The 23,319-nt window shown below is 47.7% G+C and overlaps 1 protein-coding gene across 3 annotated transcripts; it reads left to right on the top strand.

The window, feature by feature from the left end:
- Positions 1–5,162: 5,162 nt before the first annotated feature.
- On the top strand, positions 5,163–14,667 carry FTSJ1 (FtsJ RNA 2'-O-methyltransferase 1). 3 transcript variants are annotated; one of them, XM_068962276.1, is made up of 13 exons: positions 5,163–5,324; positions 7,104–7,262; positions 7,537–7,606; positions 7,706–7,796; positions 8,144–8,222; positions 9,610–9,662; positions 9,748–9,801; positions 9,888–9,990; positions 10,095–10,178; positions 10,857–10,960; positions 11,050–11,247; positions 11,442–11,483; positions 13,108–14,667. In XM_068962276.1, exons 2-12 carry the CDS (start codon positions 7,142–7,144, stop codon positions 11,472–11,474), a joined length of 990 nt encoding a protein of 329 aa, XP_068818377.1. In that variant the 5' UTR covers positions 5,163–5,324; positions 7,104–7,141; the 3' UTR covers positions 11,475–11,483; positions 13,108–14,667. The 3 variants fall into 3 exon arrangements, with proteins under 3 accessions (XP_068818377.1, XP_068818378.1, XP_068818379.1); XM_068962277.1 differs by having other exon boundaries at positions 10,863–10,960; XM_068962278.1 differs by lacking the exons at positions 5,163–5,324; positions 7,104–7,262; positions 7,537–7,606; positions 7,706–7,796; positions 8,144–8,222 and adding an exon at positions 9,048–9,118.
- Positions 14,668–23,319: the final 8,652 nt, after the last annotated feature.

The following is a 23,319-nucleotide window of genomic DNA, read 5'->3' on the forward strand; positions in this document are numbered from 1 at the left end:
CCCCATTTAGGGGCTTAGAGATGGAGGCAGACTCACCAGCACCCACAGAGGTACACAAACTCCCATGTAGACTCACAGCCACATACAGAGAACACAGGCTGACTGATTCAAACACACACAGACTGCACATGGAGAGCCAAGGCGATGGGGCAGCTGTGCAGAGGGGCTTAGTCTTATAAGCATCGTCATCCACAGCCTCAGTGCTGCACACGGAGATAACAGACAATGCTGGAATAGGCTCACACTGCTTTACTGCTACTGCAGACTCACAGATATCATCATCACCCACAGACTCAGAGCCACTTGAAAGAGACCCAATGGGCAAATCACACACAGACTCAGCCACACACAGAGCCAGAGCACACAGACAAATAAAATTCCACGTAACCAACAACATTATACACAGTCCCAGCATCTCCCACACACATGATTGCAGGTTCAGACGACCCTGGAGGCCAACATTCAGGTTCAGCCTCTATAGTGATACCTCTGTGCATGGGAACTTGTGTATGAACTGTGACCACATACAGCTCTGGTCACAGAGAGAGGCACCCACAGCCAGACACGATTGTAGAGACAGAGAAGCCACAGTCACAGATACATGCACAACTGCACTCAGGAAAACAGGTGCACACAGCTGTGTATACACAGCTATTCACACAAATTAAGTCAGGAAAGATGTGCACAGAGAACACACATATAGGCGCACAAACAGGAGAAACAGGGATGCAGAAAGTACACTTACTATCATTACAAAGAGGAAATCCAGAAAATACACCTAAAACTGTTTGAAGAAGAAACAAAGGAGTATTTGCTTGCACCAAAGGAAATACCCTTAGGACACACACTCCAGTATTCTTGTCTGGAGAAGCCTCATGGACAGAGGAGCCTGACGAGCTACAGCCCATGGGGTTGCAAAGAGTTGGACACGACTGATTGACTAAGCACACATAGGGCATACACATCTACAGCCACTCACGAGTAGAGACACAAACATGGTGAGAGAGAAGAAAGACACACAGACATCAGAGACAGACACACAGAGAAGAGACAGACTTCTCACCCATGAGCATTACAAAGGAGACATAGACGCACTCAGAGAACACACACACAGCCCCACAGAGATGAACTGCACAAGCAGACGGGACCAACACACAGTTGCCAAAAAGGAAACACAAGTTGGATAGGCAACCGTGGACACAAGACACAACCAGGCAAGTAACATACTAAGACACATGTGGAGCTCACATACATGTGTTTGTGGCTGGGACCATGTATAGGCGGCTGAGATACCCTCAGGGTATTCACACACCTGCATGCATGCATGTGCTCACACACACTACTCCCCTATTCGGGCCTACTGTCTCTAGTCTCTCTCCTCTTCTCCCCAAGAGCCATTACACACCTGTGCCCCAGGCCAGCCAGGGAAAGAGACACCTGTCAGCAGAGACCTTGGCCCAAATGACTAGGAGGAGGGGGATGGGGACTGGCTAGGCCGGTGTCTAGATTTCAAGAAAAGTCTGAAGTATCCCGTCCAAAGAACTGGTGAAACTTGGACAAAAAACAGATGCCCTCACCCATTACCACCCAGCAACAGCTTCCTACTCTGATCATTGTCCTCCCCTTCCAGGGCCACCCTGGCCTTTAAACATTGCCCAGCACAGGGCCACCCGGGTACATGGCAGGAGGTAGGTCGATAAATGCGTCTTATCAAGTGTCATATTATCATCATTATTATTTTCATTTCTGCCTAGTGAACTCTTCTAGGGGAGGAGCAAGCCTTCCTCCGGCTCTACACCCCATCGCTCAGCTAAGTTTCAGGGCACTGCAAATAGCAGGTGTTCCACATATGCTGGTAGGAGGAAAAACAAAGGGAAAGTGAAATCTGGCTGCAGAGGCAGCCTGCTTTAGAAGGAACAGATGTCTTTAAGCTTGACTGAGGCCTTGAGGCTATGCCAGGGATAAGAATGCGGTATTCGTTCATCAAAGTAGGGCCCTTTCTAGGGGTCATTTAAGGCTTTTGTTGGTTCAATAAAGCAGAACCTCATGTGACATTTGGGATTCCTATCGAATCTATTAAAAGTTGGTTTAAGTTCTTGTCAGTTCTTCTAAGCAGACCCCTGCTTTTCATTAAATCACTGCACAGCAGCCTTCAGGGGAGGGAACCATGGAGCAAAGCAGTTAATGGCTTGAGTTTTCCCAGCTCCGCCACTTAGGAGCTGAGTGGCCAGGAGTAAGTCTCAAAATCTCACTGTCAAGCTTCCCACAGGGCTGCTGCTGCTGCTAAGTCGCTTCAGTCGTGTCCGACTCTGCGCAACCCCAAGGACGGCAGCCCACCAGGCTCCCCCGTCCCTGGGATTCTCCAAGCAAGAACACTGGAGTGGGTTGCCATTTCCTTCTCCAATGCATGAAAGTGAAAAGTGAAAGTGAAGCCGCTCAGTCGTGTCCTACTCTAGGCGACCCCATGGACTGCAGCCCACCAGGCTCCTCCCATGGGATTTTCCAGGCAAGAGTGCTGGAGTGGGGTGCCATTGCCTCCTCACGGGGCTAACTACTGCCTAACTCAGGGCCATGGGGAAGACTGAAGGAATTAGTACAGATAAAGCGCTAAGAACAATGCTTGACATACAGTAATTGCTCAATAACATCTCTGTGAAAGGAATTAATAAACTCTTCTCCGCCAGTGAAAGTAGTCCCCCACTGAGCTGGATTTAGGATTCTAATCTCTCCTTTCAGGCAGGCTCCCCATGGACAACTTTTCTGTCCCTCAAAGCAGCCCCTGGACGGCAAGGCTTCTTGAGTCAGTGTCTGGTCCCCTGCGCCTGGACACCCACCCTCCTCTCCCCGCCTGGACAACCCCCCTCCTGCCCCCGCGTTTCCCTCACGTGGTAAGATGCCCTCCGGCACAGGGCCGGCCTGGCAGCTCCCCTCTCTGACCTTATCTGGAGGCTGAGGGGAGGACAACTTTACACTCAGTGGGGTGCTGGGTGGGAGTTGCAGGCGGACACCTCACTTCGGGAAGAGCCTGGAGAGTTCAGAGCTTGGCTCCTGTCCCCCAATCCCCCCAGCCCTGCTGGAGGAAGCAAGTTTCTTTGCAAAAAGTTAAACATCCTCTTTGTGAGAGGCAAGAAAACAGGACGTGGGAAGCGTCCCACAGGGTAAACCTGGGCCCCCAATGCCTGGCACCTCCTCCTCTCTGTGGAGCAGCGCCTGGTGGCTTGAACCCTTGCTTTCTCACACATGCTAACCTCTGAAGGGGGGCCATGTTCCCACTGCCCCCCACAATGCCCTTGAACTCCAGTGACAAACTCTGGCTTCCTCCCTGGCTCTCCAGGGTCTGTGTCTGGCTGTCTACACCTCCTCCCAGGGCCCCACATAAATGCAGAGCACACCACTAGGGAAAGAGTGAAGGAACAAAGCAATAAGAGGGTGAATTCAGCAAACATCTATTGAATACCCACTGTGTGCTGAGCCCTATTCTAGGCGCCAGGGAGGCAACAGTAAACAAAACAAAAGAAACCCCTGCCTAGCAATGCTCACATTTCTAAGGAATGATGAATTGGTTGTTCAGTTCTTTGGATACTCTCCAAGCTCATTCCCACCTCAGGGTCTTTGCACTTGGCATTCCCTCTGCCTGGAATGCTCTTCCTCCAAATATTCGTAGCAAGTGCTCACCTTCCAGCTCAGCTCAAATGTCAGCTCCTCTGAAAGCCTTAGATGACCACACTAAAATAGCAATTCAATCCCTGTTACTCTCCATTCCTTTCATCCTTTATTATTCTTCATAGCTTTTATCACCACCTGACATAACATTATTTATTTATATTTAGTGCAGTTACTTTAGTAAGTAGATATATATAGCAGATTTATATATATATCAGCATATAAATTTAAAGATGATATATATATTGTACATATACTATACAAAATGCAAAAATATATTCTATATTTCCATATAATGGCATACATATATTTATTGTATTGTTTACTAATATATAATTTATATACCAATAAAAATTAGACATCACTATATATTTCTATGTCACCATATACATAGTAAATGGCATGTGTTTACATATCTAATATGCATATATACATATCCTCCTTTTCCTCATCTGTAAACGAGGGAAACAGCTATTATTAAACATGAAATTATATAAACTTACAACTAAATTAAATTCTGAAAGGTGATACTCAAAATTCATCACTTATTATTTTACTACATTTCATTATTTCTATGCTCCTGAGAGAGCATTTATCCCTATTTTATTTGTACAATGGAGACAACAGACATGGTGCATTTCCGTGACTACACCTTGGTAGGCTGAAATCTGACAAGATACTAGTATGTAAACCATGGAAACTGGCAAATGTTAGAAAGCAGGGCTTCCTTTCCCTCTCCACCTAAATAAATGCTTGTTAACCATTTACCAGCACATCACTGAGAGCACTCAGAAGAGTGCCTGGCACACGGTAAATGCTATAATGTTTCCATTACTATATTTGCTTGTGCACTGAGTCCAGATGCAGTCTTTTTTTTCTAGGTCCGAGTTAAAAGTGTTTGAAGAACACAGAATTACAAAGAATTAGTGTGCTGAACTGCACCTATTTAATCTTCCCAGTAACTCTAGGTGGAGTCTGTACTATTTATTATCCCCTTTCTACAGATAGAGAAACCGAAGTTCTGAGAAGGTAACAATCAGAATGAGCTATCAATTAGCGGAAGTGAGATTTGAAATCGCAGACCAGTAGCTTTCGCGCGCCCGCGCACTTAAGTAACGCACTCTCCTTCCTCTCAAGTTCACCACCCCAAAGGTAACTGCACTTCACGGTACGCGAAAAATAAATAAGTGCCGGCGTGCTCGTAGTATCTTGGGAAATGTAGTTCACAGGCTCAAGACATACAGTTGTCCAAGAAGGGAGAAGCGGAGAAAAAGGCGATTTTTCGCCTTATAACGAAAGAGCACGCTCAGTTCTCATGCCTCGCGACATTTCGGCCTCGCCGTGCGAGACTTCGGCGGCTTTACTAGAGCCCGTTGCATGTTGGGAACGGCAATTCGCCAGACCTGCTACGTCTGCTTGAGTTGCCGGAACTCACGTGGTAAGTTCAGGTCCGGTCCCGGCTTCGCGCGAGCCACCGCATTCCACGATGACAGGCGTGGCACACTCTGGTGGCCGTTAGGCATGCGCGACAGACTTTCGGAGCAACTAAGAACCCAAACTGAAAACCTACGACTTCTCACCGGTTTGCGCTCTCGCCGAGGCTTGTGCTGCTCACGAACCGGCCTCCTTCGTTCCTTTTCTCCCCACTCCGAAAATTGGAGGTAGGCCCTGGGGCGCGGAGGACTTGGGTCTCGACTGAGACAGTTAAGGCATGCCTGCACTGTCCCGCCAGTGAGGGAAGGAGGGAAGTTCGCAACTGTGTAGTTTGGGCAGCTGGCATTGGGTAGGCTCCAGACCCAACGTTTGTTTGGAGAATAGGACCGCTCCTGCGGGATGGGCTAGGGGTGGGGGACGGGGGCGCAGGGGTCCAGATACCGGCGGAGCTGCCTTGTAGGGGGTCTTGTGGTCCCAGTGGAGACTTGGGCTTTGAGGTAATGAGGAGGGACCGGTGGTGTAGCCAGAGGGCGGTTAATGGGTAGGTGTAGAGGTTTGGTGGGCTGCGTGGGTATAGTAGAGGTCTGGTGGAAGTGTTATTGGGGAATCGGTGGGGGCTAATAGGTGTGCTTTAGTCGATGTGTTCATGGGGGCCAGTGGGGATGTGTTCTTTAATTAATGAGGGGATGGTAGAATGGGCAACTGGAAAATAATGGGAGGCAAGTAGCAGTGTGATCCCTGGGACGGATGGAGTTATGACATTCAAGGGGTTAATAAAGAGTGATGGAGCATAGTGATTCAAAGGATAATGGCGAGGCTGTGGAGGGAATAATAGAGGTGAGAGTCATGATCAAGGAACTAATGGAGTAGTGATCAAAGAAGAGAGAATGGGAAGATAAAGGGGTATTGTGATCAAAGGATTTTAGTTTGTGATGATGGCATGATCATTGAAGAAGTAATGAGAACAGAGTGAGCAAAGAGAGGGTAATAGTAAACTGTTGGGTGTGATCATAAATTGATTTTTGGGTGGGGAGACAGGTGGGCAGTGAGGGGAGAATGGAGAAGTGATGTATGATTATCAGGGATTAAGGTGAATGTGGTAAGAAGAGTTAACAGGGTCTAGTGATCTGTGAAGGATCAATTGGAGGGCCGAGCTAATGCGGGCTGATAAATCATAGTAACTGAGAGTTTAATGGGGAACTAATAGACCATGATCCTCCAGGTATTAATGGGGGATGATAAAAGAATTATCAGGCTTCCCAAGTGACTCAGTAGTAAAGAATCTGCCTGCAATGCAGGAGATGTGGGTTTGATCCCTGGGTCAGGAAGTTCCCCTGGAGAAGGGATTGGTTACCCACTCCAGTATACTTGCCTGGAAAATCCCATGCACAGAGGAGCCTGGCGGGCTACGGTCCATGGGGTTACAAAAGAGTCGGACACGACTTAGCAACTAAACAACAAAAGGAATAATTGGGGGCCTAATCATTTCAGGGGAGAGAGATTAAGGAGGTGGGGAATGCAGTGAGGTAGTGTGAGGGTAATGGAGTGAAAGCAGGGGATTAATGGGGCCTAGTAGGGCTTTATGACTAGGGGTAGCAAGGAGAGCTGGGGGTGGTGGTGAGATGTTATTGGGGATAAGGTGGGCAGAGAAGGGTTGATAGTGAGATTTGCAGAGTTTAATATGTAGAGTATAAGTGACAGCAGTGGGAGGTGGACAGGGTCAGTGACATCATCTGTGTGATAAGTGTTGGGTTTGTGGGACTTTGGGGGGTCTGTTGGCTTAATAATGGAATCTATAGGGTGAGCAGTGAAGCCTGAGACCGCATTAATGGGATCCTTCAGGCTCGGTGAGCTCAGTGGGTTAGTGACTGGGCTCCAACCTCCCCACCTGTTGAGAGAGCTGTCACATAGGTCAGATGAGCCTGGTTTAGTTAATGTGGTTCTCACAGCCCTGCAGAGATAGGTAATGGCCCACTCACACACTTACTGATATGGGGCAGCATCAGCTTACTATTGGCAGGTCCCTGGGCAAACAGCGTGGAAGATGGGACGGACGTCAAAGGACAAGCGAGATGTCTACTACCGCCTAGCCAAGGAGAATGGCTGGCGTGCCCGCAGTGCCTTCAAGCTGCTACAACTTGACGAGGAATTTCAACTCTTCCAAGGTCCCCATTTGGTGGGCAATTCACTGGGGGATGGGGCGGGTGAAGGGAATAGACAAGTGGGCTAGGTCTACAGAGCTCTGTGTGGTAGTTGGGCTGACTTGGAGGGTCCATGGGGCAGTCAGGAAGATGGCAGGTACTCAAAAGGAGCTGGGCATCTGGGCAACAGGTAGATATGGGTGCTTGGGTGCTTCCTGGGGGAAAGGGGTAAACTTTGCAGGGTCCCAGTTGGAAAGGTGGGTGCAGCTGACCAGTGCACCTTCCTGTGTGTGCTCAGGTGTGACACGGGCAGTTGACCTGTGTGCGGCCCCAGGCAGCTGGAGCCAGGTGCTGAGTCAGAAGATTGGGTGAGTGTGGAGTCCCAGATGGGAGGCCGGGAGGGCAGACTAGGTTGGAGGGTGGACCAGGAGTAAAAACTGAGCTGACCTGGACCGTGTTGTCCACAGGGGCCAAGGGTCTGGCCACGTGGTGGCTGTGGACCTTCAGGCTATGGCTCCACTACCAGGTGTGTTACAGATCCAGGGGGATATCACCCAGGTGAGAGCATGGCTGGGGGTGTTGGTGTGTATCCTGGACAAAGCCCCCCCCCACCAGTCTGGGGTTTGCAGCAAGTGCAAGAAAGAAAAAGACAAAGAGACCAAGAAAGACAGACAGTGGTAGAGTAACTGAGAGAAACCAAGAGAGGATAGCAGCAGAGGAACAGAGCCAGCGAGTTGTCATCACAGGGAGACGGCAAAAAAGTATTCCCAGCGATGGAGCCCAGTCTCAGGCAAAGCCTGAGAATTTGGCTGACCTGATGCTGTGGGCCAGGGCTGACGACAGGTGGGCTTAGAGGGCTTTGGTGGGGGTGCTGTGGGGCCACTCATCATCCCTCTCTTCCATAGCTGTCCACTGCCAAAGAGATCATCCAGCATTTTGAAGGCTGCCCCGCGGACCTAGTGGTGTGTGACGGGGCTCCTGATGGTAAACAGCAGGGACTGGGCGGCCAGGCGGGGGGTGCTTTGCATGTCCCTCTCTGTATGTCCCACCTCTGTCGGCTTCTTTTATTGCCTCTCCCCTGCACTGTCAGCTGTTCCCACATCTGGCAACTTCTCCCTACCTGTTTCCTGTTCTCTGCCTTCTACTATTTTGGTTTTGTCCAACCTTTTGTCATCTCTCTGCAACTGTTCCATTACTGTTCACTTCTTTTTTTTTTTTAAGTCAGCCATCTATCCATCCATTCAGCACATTTACTGAGCATCTGTTGTGTGTCAGGCACTGTTATACATGTTGGGAGGATAACATGAATAAAACTACTATTCTCTGACCTCAGAGAGCTGGTGTTCTAGTGGGAGCAGACAGAAAAGAAACAAATGATTGAACTGTATAGCATGTCAAAAAGTGATAGGCACCATGGGGAAATAATGAAAATGAGAGGGAGGGAGGGAATACCTGGAGGACTTTTAAGTAAAGTGGAGAAGGCCTCACTGCCTTTAGCATAGAGACCTAAAGCAGGCAAGGGAGTGGGCTAGGGCATATCTGAATAAAGAGCAATCCAGGTAAAGTGATTGGCACATACAAAGGACTTGAGGTAGGAGGGTGAAGAGCGAGATCACTGTGGCTGGCTCAGAGTAAGCAAGTGTGAGAGTGGTAGGAGGTAAGGTCAGTGAGGTGGTAAGAATCAGATCCTCAGGTGGATCTTTCTGGGCCACAGTGGTGACTTTGGCTCCTTCACTAAGACAAGAGCATGGAGAAAGCCATGGGATGGTTGTGAGCAGAGGAAGGCCGTGCCTGATGTGTGTCTTGACAGGATCCCTCTGGCTGCTGTGAGCAGTGTGAGGGCTGAGACCTGGGGAGGGGAGGCCGCTGTAGTCATCCAGGTGAGTGGCGATGGTGGTGGAGACGAGTAGAGGAGATCTTTTGAAAGAGTTGAGAAAGTTTGCTAATGGCTTAAATGTGGGTGTGAGAAGAGAGTGGAAGGGGTGGGTGTGTATCAAAGGTAACTACCTTGAAAGTTTTGGCTTGAACAACTGGAAGGATCAGGTGAGATGGGGAAAATGATGGGAGGAGCAAGTTCCGGCAAGAAGGTCAAGAGTTTGTTTTTGGATGTGTTGCATCTGATGTTCGTTCTGATCTGAATCTGGACTGGAGATAGAAGAAATAATACTCCTGCCTAAGATTGTTTTGAGATTGAAAATTAGTGTCTTAGGGTTAGGAGCTCAGAATATGCATCCAGTTGGCAGATGTAGTCATTTGCATGCAGAACCTTAGCAGTAAGAGAGCTTGGTAAATGTTTTTAGCGCTCTAACCTCTCTGGGACAGGAAGATAGCTAGACTGTATGGCCCCCTAATGCTGTTCCTCTTGCCACAGTAACCGGCCTCCACGATGTTGATGAGTATATGCAGGCCCAGCTCCTCCTAGCTGTGAGTAACCCTGGCTGTCCCTACCTCAGTTTGGCCCCCTCCTGGCTGGCTCTACCTCAGCCTTAGCCATCTGTCCTGCCCATAGGCTCTGAACATTGCTACACACGTCTTGAAGCCAGGGGGCTGCTTTGTGGCTAAGGTAAGTCTCAGGGAACCTGGTACGGGGTAGAGAGGAGTCTCCAAAGATCATCCTCATGCCTCCATCTCTGCCTCCCCACCCTGCAGATCTTCCGAGGCCGGGATGTGACACTGATCTATAGCCAGCTGCGTGTCTTCTTCTCCAGCGTGCTCTGTGCCAAGCCCAGAAGCAGCCGGAACTCCAGCATTGGTCAGTGGGGTGGAGGGGCTGGGCAGGGGCTTCGAATCTCAGGGATCCATCTCCCACATGCAGTGGAGGCAGCAGCTGCCCCTCACTCCACCTTCTCCCCATAGAGGCCTTTGCTGTCTGTAAGGGTTACGACCCCCCTGAGGGCTTCCTGCCGGACCTGACCAAACCCCTGCTGGACCACTCTTATGGTGAGAGCCCTGGGCCCCATCCCTGGGGAGAGTCTGTCTGCCAGTGAAATTTTATGTCCCAGGAGGGCCCTTAACCCCATGCGCGGCTGAAACCCTGCCCCTTAAGGGAATGCTGTCCCCAAAGGATCCTCAGCCCCACCCTCTGGAAATTCCACCCCTGTAGGGATATTTTGATCTAGGAGGATCTTTGGCTTAGTTCCCTAGTGATGACTCTTAGACCTGGTGAAAGTTCTGAGTCCTACCCCAAGGGACACTCCACCTGCCTAAGGAGTTTCTAGCCTAGGAAGACTAAGTCACACCCCCAAGTAGAAACCCCACTTCTGTGTGGGAATTTTGTCCTGTGAGGGCCTTCAGCCTGGCCCCTAGAGGAAAAAAGCACAGGGCTGCTCTTGTGTCAAGCATGCTTGAGTGAGACAAAGTCCAGGCAGCATATGGCAGGTGGCCATAAGTGCAGTGGGAGAAATGCAGGTTGGGGAGGGCTGTTTTAGAATGGGTGATCATGGAGGGCTTCCCTGAGGAGGTGATCTGAACCAAATGAAGGATTTCTGGTGCAGGAGTGTAAAGAGTAACTGGTGGATATGTGAGGGAGGCCTCCGTACCCATCTTGGGTGCAGCCTGAGTCACAGCTGACCCCAGACACCCTGGCCCTGTCTTGTCTCATCTTTCCCTGCTTGTCAGATCCAGATTTCAACCAGTTGGATGGCCCCACCCGCATCATTGTGCCATTTGTGACCTGTGGGGACCTGAGCGCCTATGATTCAGACCGCAGTTACCCACTGGACGTAAGTGCTCTGCCAACAGTGGGTTGGATGGGGGGTGCTGTCCTCTGTTCCCAGGTCCTCACCATCCCTCCCAATGTGTGTCCCTGCAGCTAGAGGACGGCTCAGAATACAAGTACACACCACCCACGCAGCCCCCCATCTCACCACCCTACCAGGAGGCCTGCGCATTGAAGAAGAAGGGGCAGCTGGCCAAGGAGATCTGCCCCCAGGACTGCCCCATGAGCACAGTGGACATGTTGCCCCAGTCCCTGGCCACTCCACAGCGCTACACCCTGCAGATCTCTGAGGTCTGAAAACATGGACTCAGTGCCCTCAGTGACCCCCTCCTCATGTGCTTCTTTCTGCCCCAAATCGTGTGGTATCTGGGACAAACTTCTGTTTCCTAACTCCCAATAGCTATAAAAATCAATGGGTAAAACCAAGTATAGTGAGCAGAAAAGCTTAACCAAATATCTGAGTCTTTCTTCTTTTTCTTGGGTAGGTGGAAGACAGTGGAGTGAATTGCTCGTCTTAACACATGAAGGTAAATTTGCCTTTTTAATCTAAGAATTTGAGTAAACAGCACCTTAAAAACTGAGTAAAATTTTACTTTTTGAAATTTTTACATCAACTGGTAAGATTTCAGTCAGCAGACCTTTACTAAAACTCCTGCTGTTATGTGCCAGGAACTGCCTTAATGATTTTACACATTGAGGTACTCAGTAAACATTTATTGAACACATGCTGTGTGCTGGGCATTGCTCTAGATTTGAAGATGGAGCAGGGAACAAAACAGGCAGATACCCTGGCCCTCAGAGCTTCTAGTTTAGGAAAGAGGTAATAATTCACAATCTAAATGCAGGAGTTTCCAACCACACATGCACGTATTATTTATCTTGCTCTCTCTATGTCCACCCATATGTATATAATATGTAAAAGTAACCTGGGGTATGAAAAAATTTTAAAGCAAGGTAAAGAGATAAGGGCTTCCCAGATGGTGCTAGAGGTAAAGAACCCACTTGCCGATACAGAAGACATAAGAGACACAGGTTTGATCCTGGGTCAGGAAGATCCCCTGGAAAAGATCATGGCAACCCACTCCAGTATTCTTGTCTGGAGAATCCCATGGACAGAGGAGCCTGGTGGGCTACAGTCCATAGGGTCATAACAAGTCAGACACAAATGAAGAGACTTAGCACATAGCACACAAGAGATCAAGAATTCTAGGGTCTGGCAGTTTGCAGTTTTTAAGGTGGTTACCGTGGAAGGTCTCACTAAGGTGATGTTTGAGCAGAGACCTGAAGGAGATGAGGGAGGGAATCCATGTATTAATCTAGGTAAGAACATTCTAGGGAGAGGAAATAGCAAATGCAAAGGCCCTGAGGAGGAATGGTCGGGGAGCAGTGAGGAGCCAGTTTGCATGGAACAGTCTGGGCTAAACCTGTCAGTGCTGGAGGGCTTCTCATCCTCAGGACACCACTTTAGAGGACATCCCCGTCTGACAGTGGCTTTTCAGTTTATTCAGACCAAGTTTGCCATTAAAATAAGTAAAAAAGACACCTTGAAAAAATGAAATGGCAGATCACAGTGGGAAAAGATATTTATAATCTGTACATGTATAGTATCCATGATATTTAAAAAGCTGCTATAAATCAATAAGGAAAAGAAAATATGAGAATGCCCAGTAAGTACATGAAAAGCTGCTCTTCAGAGAAATGCAAGCCAAAACTAAAAAGATTAATAATACTAAGTATCTGAAAGGACTTGCAGCATTGGAACCCTTGTATATACCAAGAGCAGCATATAATGGTGTAACTGCTAGATAATTGTTAGGAATTATCCGCTAAAGCTGCATGTGTGTTTAGTTCCACTAAGAAAGGAGTACTTGAATGTTTCTAACCAGCCTATTTGTAGTACCCCCAGACTAAATACAGCCCAAACACCCATTAGCTATAGGATGGATTGTTAAATCCTGGTTTATTCACAGTGGAGAACTACACATCAAAAAGAATGAACATTATATGTTTTGTGCATTTTCTGTGTGTTATGGTTCACAATGAAAGTAGAGGGGAAAAACTGCACAAAAATATAGCTGAGAAAACAATGATTATAGTAGAAGACAGTAGGAAACATTTTGGTTTAAAACTTCTTTTACTTTGACCTTTTAGTTAGCTGGCAATCTGATAAGGACTCGGAAGCTGTTTGCTGTCAGGAAAACCAGAACTTGAGTTGATGAACTTGTTTTCAAATACCTCGTCAACCCATCCTAAATGTACAGGCTCTGAGTAGGAACCTCCAGCAACCACCACAAACACAACAAGGAGGGAAACATCCTGGCGTGTCCGTCTGCACTGTAGAGGGGATTCTTGAGTAGGGTCTTGCCTTTCTCTAAATCATTCCAGCCCTGTGTCTTGAATATGTCCAGAACTCACCCTGAAAGCAGGGCTTCTTAACCCTGGGTAGAAGTCAGGGGTATTTGTGAACTTGATGGAGGGAAATCAGTTCAGTTTTACTAACTGAAATTTTAGCTTTACTCCAGAATCTGAATGCTGGCAGCAAATCAGTATTATAAAATTACCTTTACAGTAGTAAAAGCAGTGCCTGCAACTTTCCCACCAGTACATATCAAAGTTACTTGTTTATGTTGTTACAGTTGTCATGGGCATCTTAAAATATTGGTCACCACTTTGGATAAGATCTTTTTAAATTTATTTTTTTAATTGAAGGATAATTTCTTTACAGAATTTCGTAGTTTTTTGTCACAAATCAACAAGAATCAGCCATAGGAACACCCACGTCCCCTCCTTCCCAACTTGCTTCTCATCCCACCCTTCTAGATTGTCACAGCGCCCCTGTTTGAGTCATGCAGTAATTTCCCATTGGCTATCTATTTTACATATGGTATTGTAAGTTTCCATACATCTCACCCTCTCCCTCCCCTTCTCCCCAGCCATGTTCTTAGGTCTGTCCTCTATGTATGTTTCTCCATTGCTGCCCTGAAAATTAATTCATCAGTACCATCATTCTAGATTCCATATATATGCATCAGTACACAATATTTACATTTTCTCTTTCTGACTTACTTCACTGTGTATAATCGTCTCTAGGTTCATCCACCTCATTAGAAGTGATTCAAATGTGTTCCTTTTTATGGCTGAGTAGTATTCCATTGTATATTTGTACCACAACTTCTTTATCCATTCATCGGTCAGTGGACATGTAGGTTGCTTCCATGTTCTAGCTATTATAAATAGTGCTGCAATGAACATCGGGGGTACATGTGTCTTTTTCAGTTTTTGTTTCCTCAGGGTACATGCTTATGAGTAGGATTGCTGGGTCGTATGGTGGTTTTATTCCTTGTTTTTTAAGGAATCTCCATACCATCTTCCAGGGTGGCTATATCAGTTTATGTTGCTACCAGCAATGCAAGAGGGTTCCCTTTTCTCCACATCCTCTCCAGCATTTATTGTTTGTAGACTTTTTGATGATGGCCATTCTGACTGGTGTGAGGTGGTATCTCATTATAGTTTTGATTTGCATTTCTCTAATAATGAGTGATGTTGAGGATCTTTTCATGTGTTTGTTAGCCATCTGTATGTCTTCTTTGGGGAAATGTCTGTTTAGGTCTTTTCCCCACTTTTTGATTGGGCTGTTTGTTTTTCTGATTCTGAGTTGTGTGAGCTGCTTGTATATTTTGGAAATTAATTCTTTGTCAGTTGTTTAATTTGCTATTATTTTCTCCCATTCTAAGTGTTGTCTTTTCACCTTGTTTGTAGTGAGTAAGGTCTTATAATTTGATGTACTAATTAAAGTTCATTTATTGTAGCACCTCAATGTTGTTTCATTTTAATACAATACTTTTTCTTTTATTGGAACTGTAATTGACATATTCATATAATATGTGTAATTTGAAAGTATATAACATAATGACTTAATATACTTATATATTGCAAAATGACTCCCACAAGTTTAGTTAACATCTATCACAGCGCATAGTTAAGAGTTTTTCCTTGTGATATGAGCTTTTAAGATTTGCTCTTGGACTTCCCTGGAGGTCCAGTGATTGAGAGTCTGCCTGCCAATGCAGGGGACATGGGTTTGATCCCTGGTCCAGGAAGATTCTACATGCGGCGGAGCATCTAAGCCCATGTACAACTGCTGAAGCCTGTGCTCCATAACTACAGAGTAGCCCCCACTCGCCACAACTAGAGGAACCCCATATGCAGCAACAAAGACCCAGCACAGCCAAATGTAAACTAATTTTTAAAAGATTTGCTCTCTAAGCAACTTTCAAATATACAAAATAGTATTGATAAGTATAGTCACTATGCACTATTACATCCCAGAACTTATAACTGGAAGCTGTACCTTTTTACCACCTTCCCCCATTTTTAGATTCCATATTTAGTATTTGTGTTTTCTGACTTCATTTAGCATAATGAGGTCCATCCATGTAGTCACAAATGGACTTCCCTCATAGCTCATTTGGTAAAGAATCTGCCTGCATGCAGGAGACCTGGGTTCGATTCCTGGGTTGGGAAGATCCCCTGGAGAAGGAAATGGTAATCTACTCCAGTATTCTTGCCTGGAAAATCCCATGTACAGAGGAGCCTGGTGGGCTACAGTCCATGGGGTTGCAAGAGTCAGACACGACTGAGCGACTAAACCACCACCACCACCTTTTTTTTATGGCTGAATAATACTCTGTTATATGCATATGCCAAATCTTCTTTATCCATTTGTCTGTTGACAAGACACCTAGGTTGTTTCCATATTTTTGCTGTTGTCAATAATACTGCAGTGACATGGGGTGCAGATATCTCTTTGAGTAGTGACTTCATCTCCTTTGGATACAGACCCGAAAGTATATATGTGGTATCCAGGGATAGCTGGATTATATGGTAAGTTTTGTTTAAATTTTTGAGGAACCACCATACTGTTTTACTTGGTATCCATAATAATTCCTGTGTATTTGACAGAGAGAGAGAGAGTGTGTGTGTATGCACACGCATGCTTTTAAAAACATTCTATGAAGGAGTTCACAGACTTGATCAGATCAGATGCCGTAGGAGTCCCTAGAACAAAGCTTTTTTGGGGAGGGGGTGCTGTGTCGCATGGTTTATGGGGATCTCAGTTCCTCAGTCAGGGATTGAACCTGCACCATAGCAGTGAAAGCACAGAATCCTAACCACTAGGCCACCAGAGAACTCCCCAGAACAAATTTTTCTTTCTCAAAGGCATGTCAGAAAGTTTGTCATGAGTGCAGTCCTGAATTTACATTTTAGCAAACAGGAGCTGACAGCTACGTAGGCAGGTCTGGTTTCTGCAGCTCACTCACATATCTTTAGAAAATCACCATCCTCTGTGCACACCCCCATCCACTGAGCCTCAGGACTACTGACATCCCAGTCTGTAACCCCAGGTGTTTGTACCTGACTTTGTGAACCTGGGAGTGTCCATACCAATTCCAACCCCAGGGAGCCCACACCACAGCTCGTTAATGCAGGAGTCTTCTCATTCACATCAGTATGACCACAGGAATGTCCACACCCAAGTCTGTGTGACTCCAGGAATGTAAAACAGAAGTATCCACACAAAAGGTGGTGTAACATAAGAGTATCCACCCCCATCACCATGTATATTCAGGCAGCATCCACATAAAATCAGCAAGAGCCGGGGAGTATGGACAGTCCCATTTGTATAATCCCAGGAGTGTCCATGTCTCCATTTCGAGGAGCAAAAACACAAGCCTTTGGGAACCTGTGAGCATACTCACCTCAGGCTGTGTCCCTAGTTATGTCCATCCCATCTATATTACATCAGAAGTATACACCAAAAGTCTCTGATGGGAGCAGTGTCTAATCCCCAGTCTGCAAGCCAGCAGTGTCCGCACCCCCAAGGGTACAGCCTAGGAGGGGCCCATCTGGCCTAGGCCTGGTCTCTGACCTCTCCAGAGTGCCCACTCTCCACCTGTCTGGCCCTAGTCTTGTGACTTCAGGAGTGTCCACACCCCTATGTGTGACCCCAGAATTTTCCACACTAAAGTCAGTTTGTCCACAGAGGTACATATACCCCAGACTGTGTGTCTCCAGTGGAGTACTTAACATTAGTCTGAGTGACTCCTAGAGTGTTTCCACCCCAACCTGTGATGACAGTAATGTTTATTCTCCACTCTGTGTGATCCCAGGCTTTCCACAACACAACCTGTTTTACCACCAAAGTGTACACATTCTGTTCAGTTTGATCTCAGATTTGTCAACTGCCTAGACTGTGGAACAACAATGGGTGCCCATTACCCTGTTACCATAACCCCAGGGGTTACCACACCTCAATCATTATCATCCCCCAAAGTGTCTACAGTGTAGTCCATGTCACCACAGGAGGGTATACACTTCAGTCCGTGTGTCACCTGGAGTATTCAAAACATAGTCTGTGACACCATAAGTGTGCATATCCTAAAGCTTCTGATCACAGAGCTGTGAAAACTCTAGTGTTTTGCAACAGAGGTGTCCACTGCCAAGTATGTCAGTCAGCAGCAGTGCCTGTTTCAATCTGGGTGACTTCACCAATGGCTGTATTTCTGCCTTTGTCACCCCCTGTGTGTGATTCCAGGAGTCTCCAGACCCCAATAAAATGGAGCAAGACCATATGTCCCTTGACACACACCCCCCACCAAGTCCTCTGCCTGCCTTTTGCCTGTGGAAAACTACAGTCAAAAAGTTTAATCAGAGAAGTGAGAAATACTGAAATGAAAACAGTCAAAGGAGACTAAATAAGAATAATGTAGTCATTCAGCATAGTCAAGGACCTTTAGTTCTCTCTCAAGGGCTATAGATATTTGCCGTATCCTGTGAGCTGTCTTATCGATACCAAAACCCCAGGTGGAGAAGTTAACTACATGATAACCAGACTGTACCCAGAACATGAGCTGCCACAGTTCTGAGAATTGACTGCAAAGAAAGGGGAAAGGTTTCACTCTGGAACTATAGATGAACTGTACCTGAAACAACCAAGGTGATGCTAGTCAGGACACTGATGACCAGTTGAAGATGACTACTGTTTCTGCTTGTAACTGCCCCCCACTCTGTCTATAAAAGCTCTCCCTTTTATCTTCCATCCCCTGATTGTCAGGGGGTGGAAATCTGCCTTTGCACAGATGTCTGCCACCCTCCCCCCCACCTCAGTTGCTGGCATGTGAAATAAAACATACTTCCCTTTCCACGAACCTGTCCTGTTCACTGGCTATTGAGCGGCGAGCAGCCAGATTCCCACACACACACTCTCCTTTCGGTAACACCAATGTGTGTCCTGAGGGAAGCACACCCCTAGTCTGCATTATAGCAGCGTTGTCCACACCGCAGGCCTGTCACTGTTGACTTTTCACCTGCCAGTCAGTATCCCCTTGCTGCTGTTCAGTCACTCAGTCGTGTCCGACTCTGCGACCCCATGGACTGCAGCACGCCAAGCCTCCCTGTCCTTCACTATGTCCCGGAGTTGCTCAAATTCATATCCATCGAGTCAGTGATGCTATCTATAACCATCTCATCCTCTGTTGTCCCCTTCTGCCTTCAATCTTTCCCAGTACCAGGGTCTTTTCCAAGGAGTCAGCTCTTTGCATCAGGTGGCCAAAATATTGGCGCTTAGCTTCAGCATCAGTCCTTCCAATGAATATTCAGGACTAGTCAGAGCTAGAAGGACCTTTGTCAGCAAAGTGATGTCTCTGCTTTGTAGTACACTGTCTAGGTTTGTCATAGCTTTTCTTCCAAGGAGCAAGCTGTCTTTTAATTACAGGACTGCAGTCACCAAAATGGAGCCCAAGAAAATAAAATCTGTCACTGCTACTTTTTCCCCTTCTGTTTGCCATGAAGTGATGGGACCAGGTGCCATGGTCTTAGTCTTTTTCAATGTTGGGTTTTAAGGCAGCTTTCACTCTTCTTTCAACTTCATCAAGAGGCTCTTTAGTTCCTCTTTGCTTTCTGCCATTAAAGTGGTATCATCTTCATATCTGAGATTGTTGATATTTCTCCCAGCAATCTTGATTCCAGCTTGAACTTCATCCTGCCTGGCATTTCACATGATGTACTCTGAATATAAATTAGATAAAAAGGGTGGCAATATACAACATTGTCTTACCCTTTTCCCAATTTTGAACCAGTCAGCTGTTCCATGTAAGGTTCTAATTGTTGAAAACCCCATGAGCAGTATGAAAAAGCAGTGTTCCCTAGGAGTGATCATTCCTCAGACTGAAATGCCAGGAGTATCTACACCCCAGGGTATGTAACCCCAGGAGGACCCACAGTCAGCCTGTGTTTCTCCAAAAGTATACACATAATAATATGCATGACCCCAAGATGATCAATTTTCTGTATGACCACGAGTGGCCACCACCCAGTCTGCATGTCTCTAGGATGGTATACCCTTGACCGTGTGATCAATAAAGTCTCCGTGCCCCAGGATCTGTGACCATCGGGGTGTCACTCCCAAGCCTGCAATTCCAGAACTTTCCACCCAGTGTGGGAACAAGGAGTGTCTCCACCTCAATTTCTCTTGCCCCAAGCTCATTCACTACATTGTCCACATCACCCTAGGAGTAGCTGAACTCCAGTCTGCATGAAGCCATGTGTGTCCACATCCCAAACAGTGTGAACAAAGGGGTGTCCACATGCTAGTATGTGTGACCACAAACACATCCTCCCCTTGTCTCTGTGACCCCAGATGGAGCCAGTGGGTTTTATCCTGGCTGCATCCACATCGCAATGTTTGACTATAGGAATGTTCACAGCCAAGCCTTTGTGACCCCCAGCAGTGTTCACCCCACAGTCAGAGTCCAGAAGCGGCAATAGCTTAGTCTGTGTGATCTTGGAAGTTTTTGCAGTGCAGTCTGAGTGGCACCATGAGTATGCGCATCTCAAACTGTGATCACAGAGGTGACCACACTCCAGCCTCCACGGCCCAGGAGTGTCCACACCTGTTTTTGTGACAGAAGCAACCAGTCTCGAGTGTATGTGACCCCAGTGTTATTCAAACCCCCCAGTCTCCATCTGTGGCCTCGATAGAATGTGTTCCTGTCAGTGTGACCACAGGAGTATGAAACCCGTGCCTGTGACTGCTGGCCGGTCTCCACTCCGGTCTGGGTGACCCAGGGGGGGATAACCCCCCATCTGTGTGACAAAGGAGTCTACGTGCTCCAGTGTCTGTGACCACAGGGGCACTGGTCCCCCATTCAGTGTGATTAGAGAAATGTGTTTGTGCTGTGTTTAATTGCTCAGTTGTGTCCGACTCTTTGTGACCCCAAGGACTGTAGCCCGCCAGGCTCCTCTGGCCATGGGGATTCTCTGGGCAAAAATACTGGAGTGAGTTGCCATGCCCTCCTCCAAGGGATCTTCCCAACCCAGGGATTGAACCCAGGTCTCCCATATTGCAGGCAGATTCTTTACCAGAATGAGCCACCAGGGAAGCCCAATTAGAGGAATGCCTGCACCAAATTTGGTGTTTGTTACCACACCTGTGTCCACCCCCGTCTGGCTGCACTGAGAGGCATCCCTGCTTTAGTTGGTGTGATCCCAGCACAGACCACACTGCAAGCAGCGTGACTACAGAGGTGTTGCCAGCAGAGCATATGATACTCCAGTAGTGGCCGCACCACAAGCATTTGACCGCAGTGGCCCCCCAGTGAATGTGTCCTCAGTCATGTCCTTAGTCCCAGTCTGTGTGATCCCAGGAGTGTCCAGATCCCAGAGGGTGACTCCGAGGGTGTCCAAAGTTGAGCCTGGGTGAAACCAGGAAGTACCTGATCATAGTCCATGCGATTCCAGATGTCCACACACCAATCTTAAAGGACTCTAGGAGAACACATCCCAGCCTGGGAACTTCAGGAGTGGTCATGCCCCATCCTGCATAACCTCAGTCATGTTCACATTGCAGGCAGTGTGACCACCTAGAGCCCTCACACCCAAGTATGTGACCCCAGGAGGTCCACATCCCAATCAGTGTGACTCCAGGATTGCTGGCACCCAGATCTAGCGACCACAGGAATGTCTATATCCTCATCTGTTTGATCCCAAGAGTGTCCACACTCCAGGCTATACAACCCTGGGAGGGTCCATACACAAGTCAGTGTGACCCCAGGAAGGGTTACACGTACAGGAATAGTGATCCAGACAAAAGGGGAAAGCCTGTGCAAAGGCCCTGAGGCAGGAGCATACCTGGCATATTTGAGATACAGTGAGGAGACCAGTAGAGCTGGAGTAGAGTGAGCAAGCGGGTGAGTGACAGGAGGTGAAGTCCAGGAGGTGATGGAGCCTGGTCCTGTAGGGCCTCCTTGGCCACGGGGAGGACTTTGGCTTTTTCTCTGAAAGAAGTGGAGCAGGGATCTGAGCAGAGGAGGGCCATGGGCTGCCTTGGGTTGTAATAGGATCCTTTGGCTACTGTAAGGACAGGCTGAAGTCCTTAATCAGATCAGAGATCAGGCTGGGCCGTGGAGGGTGGGGGCCCCAGGGGCCAGGACCATGGCCACCTGACAGGCCTCCCCAGGAGGCTATACATTCTCTCTGGGGCATATGGCAGCCCTCCTCCTGTGCGCCAGAAACACAGGATATACTGAGGAGAAGCCATGGGGATTGAGTGGAAATGACCTCACTGTGAGACCTCAGGCCAGCCCCTCCCCTTTCCCTGGGCCCTGGGTTTCCACCTTTGGCAGATTAGTATAATAATTCTTGTCCTGCCAATCTCTCCAGCGTCTCTACTCACCTATTCTCTCCATCGACATCAGCCTCCTTGATAGTTCCTCAAACACACCAAAGCATTATTCCCACTTTAGGGCCTTTGGTGCCTGCTGTTTCCCCTCTGCTTGAACTCTCTTCTCTCTTCTGCCCTCGCCCCCTGAGCCGCAGCTGGTGGCGGCGTGCGGTCACGGTCCGGGCCGCCTCGCTCGAGAGCGTTGTCCCCGGGATGCCGAGCCTTCTCAACTCTCTCTGCATTGCTCACAGTTATATGGCTGCCCCTTCGCTTTCTTATCTCTGCTTAAAGAGCATCTCCTCAGGAAACCTTCCCTGACTATCCAAAATAGTGCCCCTGTATCCATGCATCCTTCTTGGTTTTTCTTCATAGCACTTCCTAGTACATTACATATTTACTTGTTCAGTCAGCCAGAGCCCTGCAGTGCACGTGAGGACACACAAAGCACACACAGGTGGAATTTTGAAGAGACCTAAATGAGAGGACCATTACAGAGGTGCAGAGAGGGTTCAGGAAACCCATAAGTTTGCCAAATTATCCAGGGACTGGCATCAGAGGGGTTCTGCCACCATTCCTAGGTCTGAATGGGCAAGAAAGGGAACAATCTTCCCGAAACCCAGGAAGGAAGAGCTGGAACTCAGCCCCAGCCGATGAACACCCAGCTTTCTCTGTCCTTGCATTCTCCAGTCACCTATCAGGGTCTCTCATTGGCCAACCCAACTAGAAGCCAGATGGGGCAGGACATGGCTGATGATGTCACAAGGACACAGGGCAGGACAGGGAAGGTAGAATGGATTGGGGCAGGAAACAAATAGAATACCCAGCATGTTAATATAGTATTTTTCATTACCTATTGAATAATACTGAGCATGGGAGGTCGCTAAAGACAGATGTTTATGCTTGCTGGGTTTCCTGTGTTTTTGGTACCTAGAGCAGTGTCTGGCACATTTAATGAATATTTGTTGAAAGTATAAATGAAAGAAAGGACTGATGCTGAAGCTGAAGCTCCAATACTTTGGCCACTTGATATGAACAGCTGACTCAGAAAAGACCCTGTGCTGGGAAAGATTGAAGGCAGGAGGAGAAGGGGGCAGTAGAGGATGAGATGGTTAGATAGCATCATTGACTCAGTGGACACTGGTTTGAGCAAACTCCAGGAGATAGTGAAAGACAGGGAAACCTGGCATGCAGCTGTCCATGGGGTCACAGAGTCAGGCACAACTTAGTGACTGAACAACAACAAATAAATAAAGTAATAGGTATAAAATAATGCAAAAGTGAAAGCATGACTTCAATAAGTGGTTCTGGGAAAACTGGGCAGCTACATGTAAAAGAATGAAATTATAACACTTCCTGCTGCTGCTGCTAAGTCACTTCAGTCGTGTCCAACTCTGTGCGACCCCATAGACGGCAGCCCACCAGGCTCCCCCGTCCCCAGGATTCTCCAGGCAAGAACACTGGAGTGGGTTGCCATTTCCTTCTCCAATGCATGAAAGTGAAAAGTGAAAGTGAAGTTGCTCAGTTGTGTCTGACTCTTCGCGACCCCATGGACTGTGGCCCACCAGGCTCCTCTGTCCATGGGATTTTCCAGGCAAGAGGGCTGGAGTGGGGTGCCATTGCCTTCTCCGATAACACTCCCTAAT

This window comes from Capricornis sumatraensis, chromosome X, assembly GCF_032405125.1.
Source record: "Capricornis sumatraensis isolate serow.1 chromosome X, serow.2, whole genome shotgun sequence".
NCBI lineage: Eukaryota > Metazoa > Chordata > Mammalia > Artiodactyla > Bovidae > Capricornis > Capricornis sumatraensis.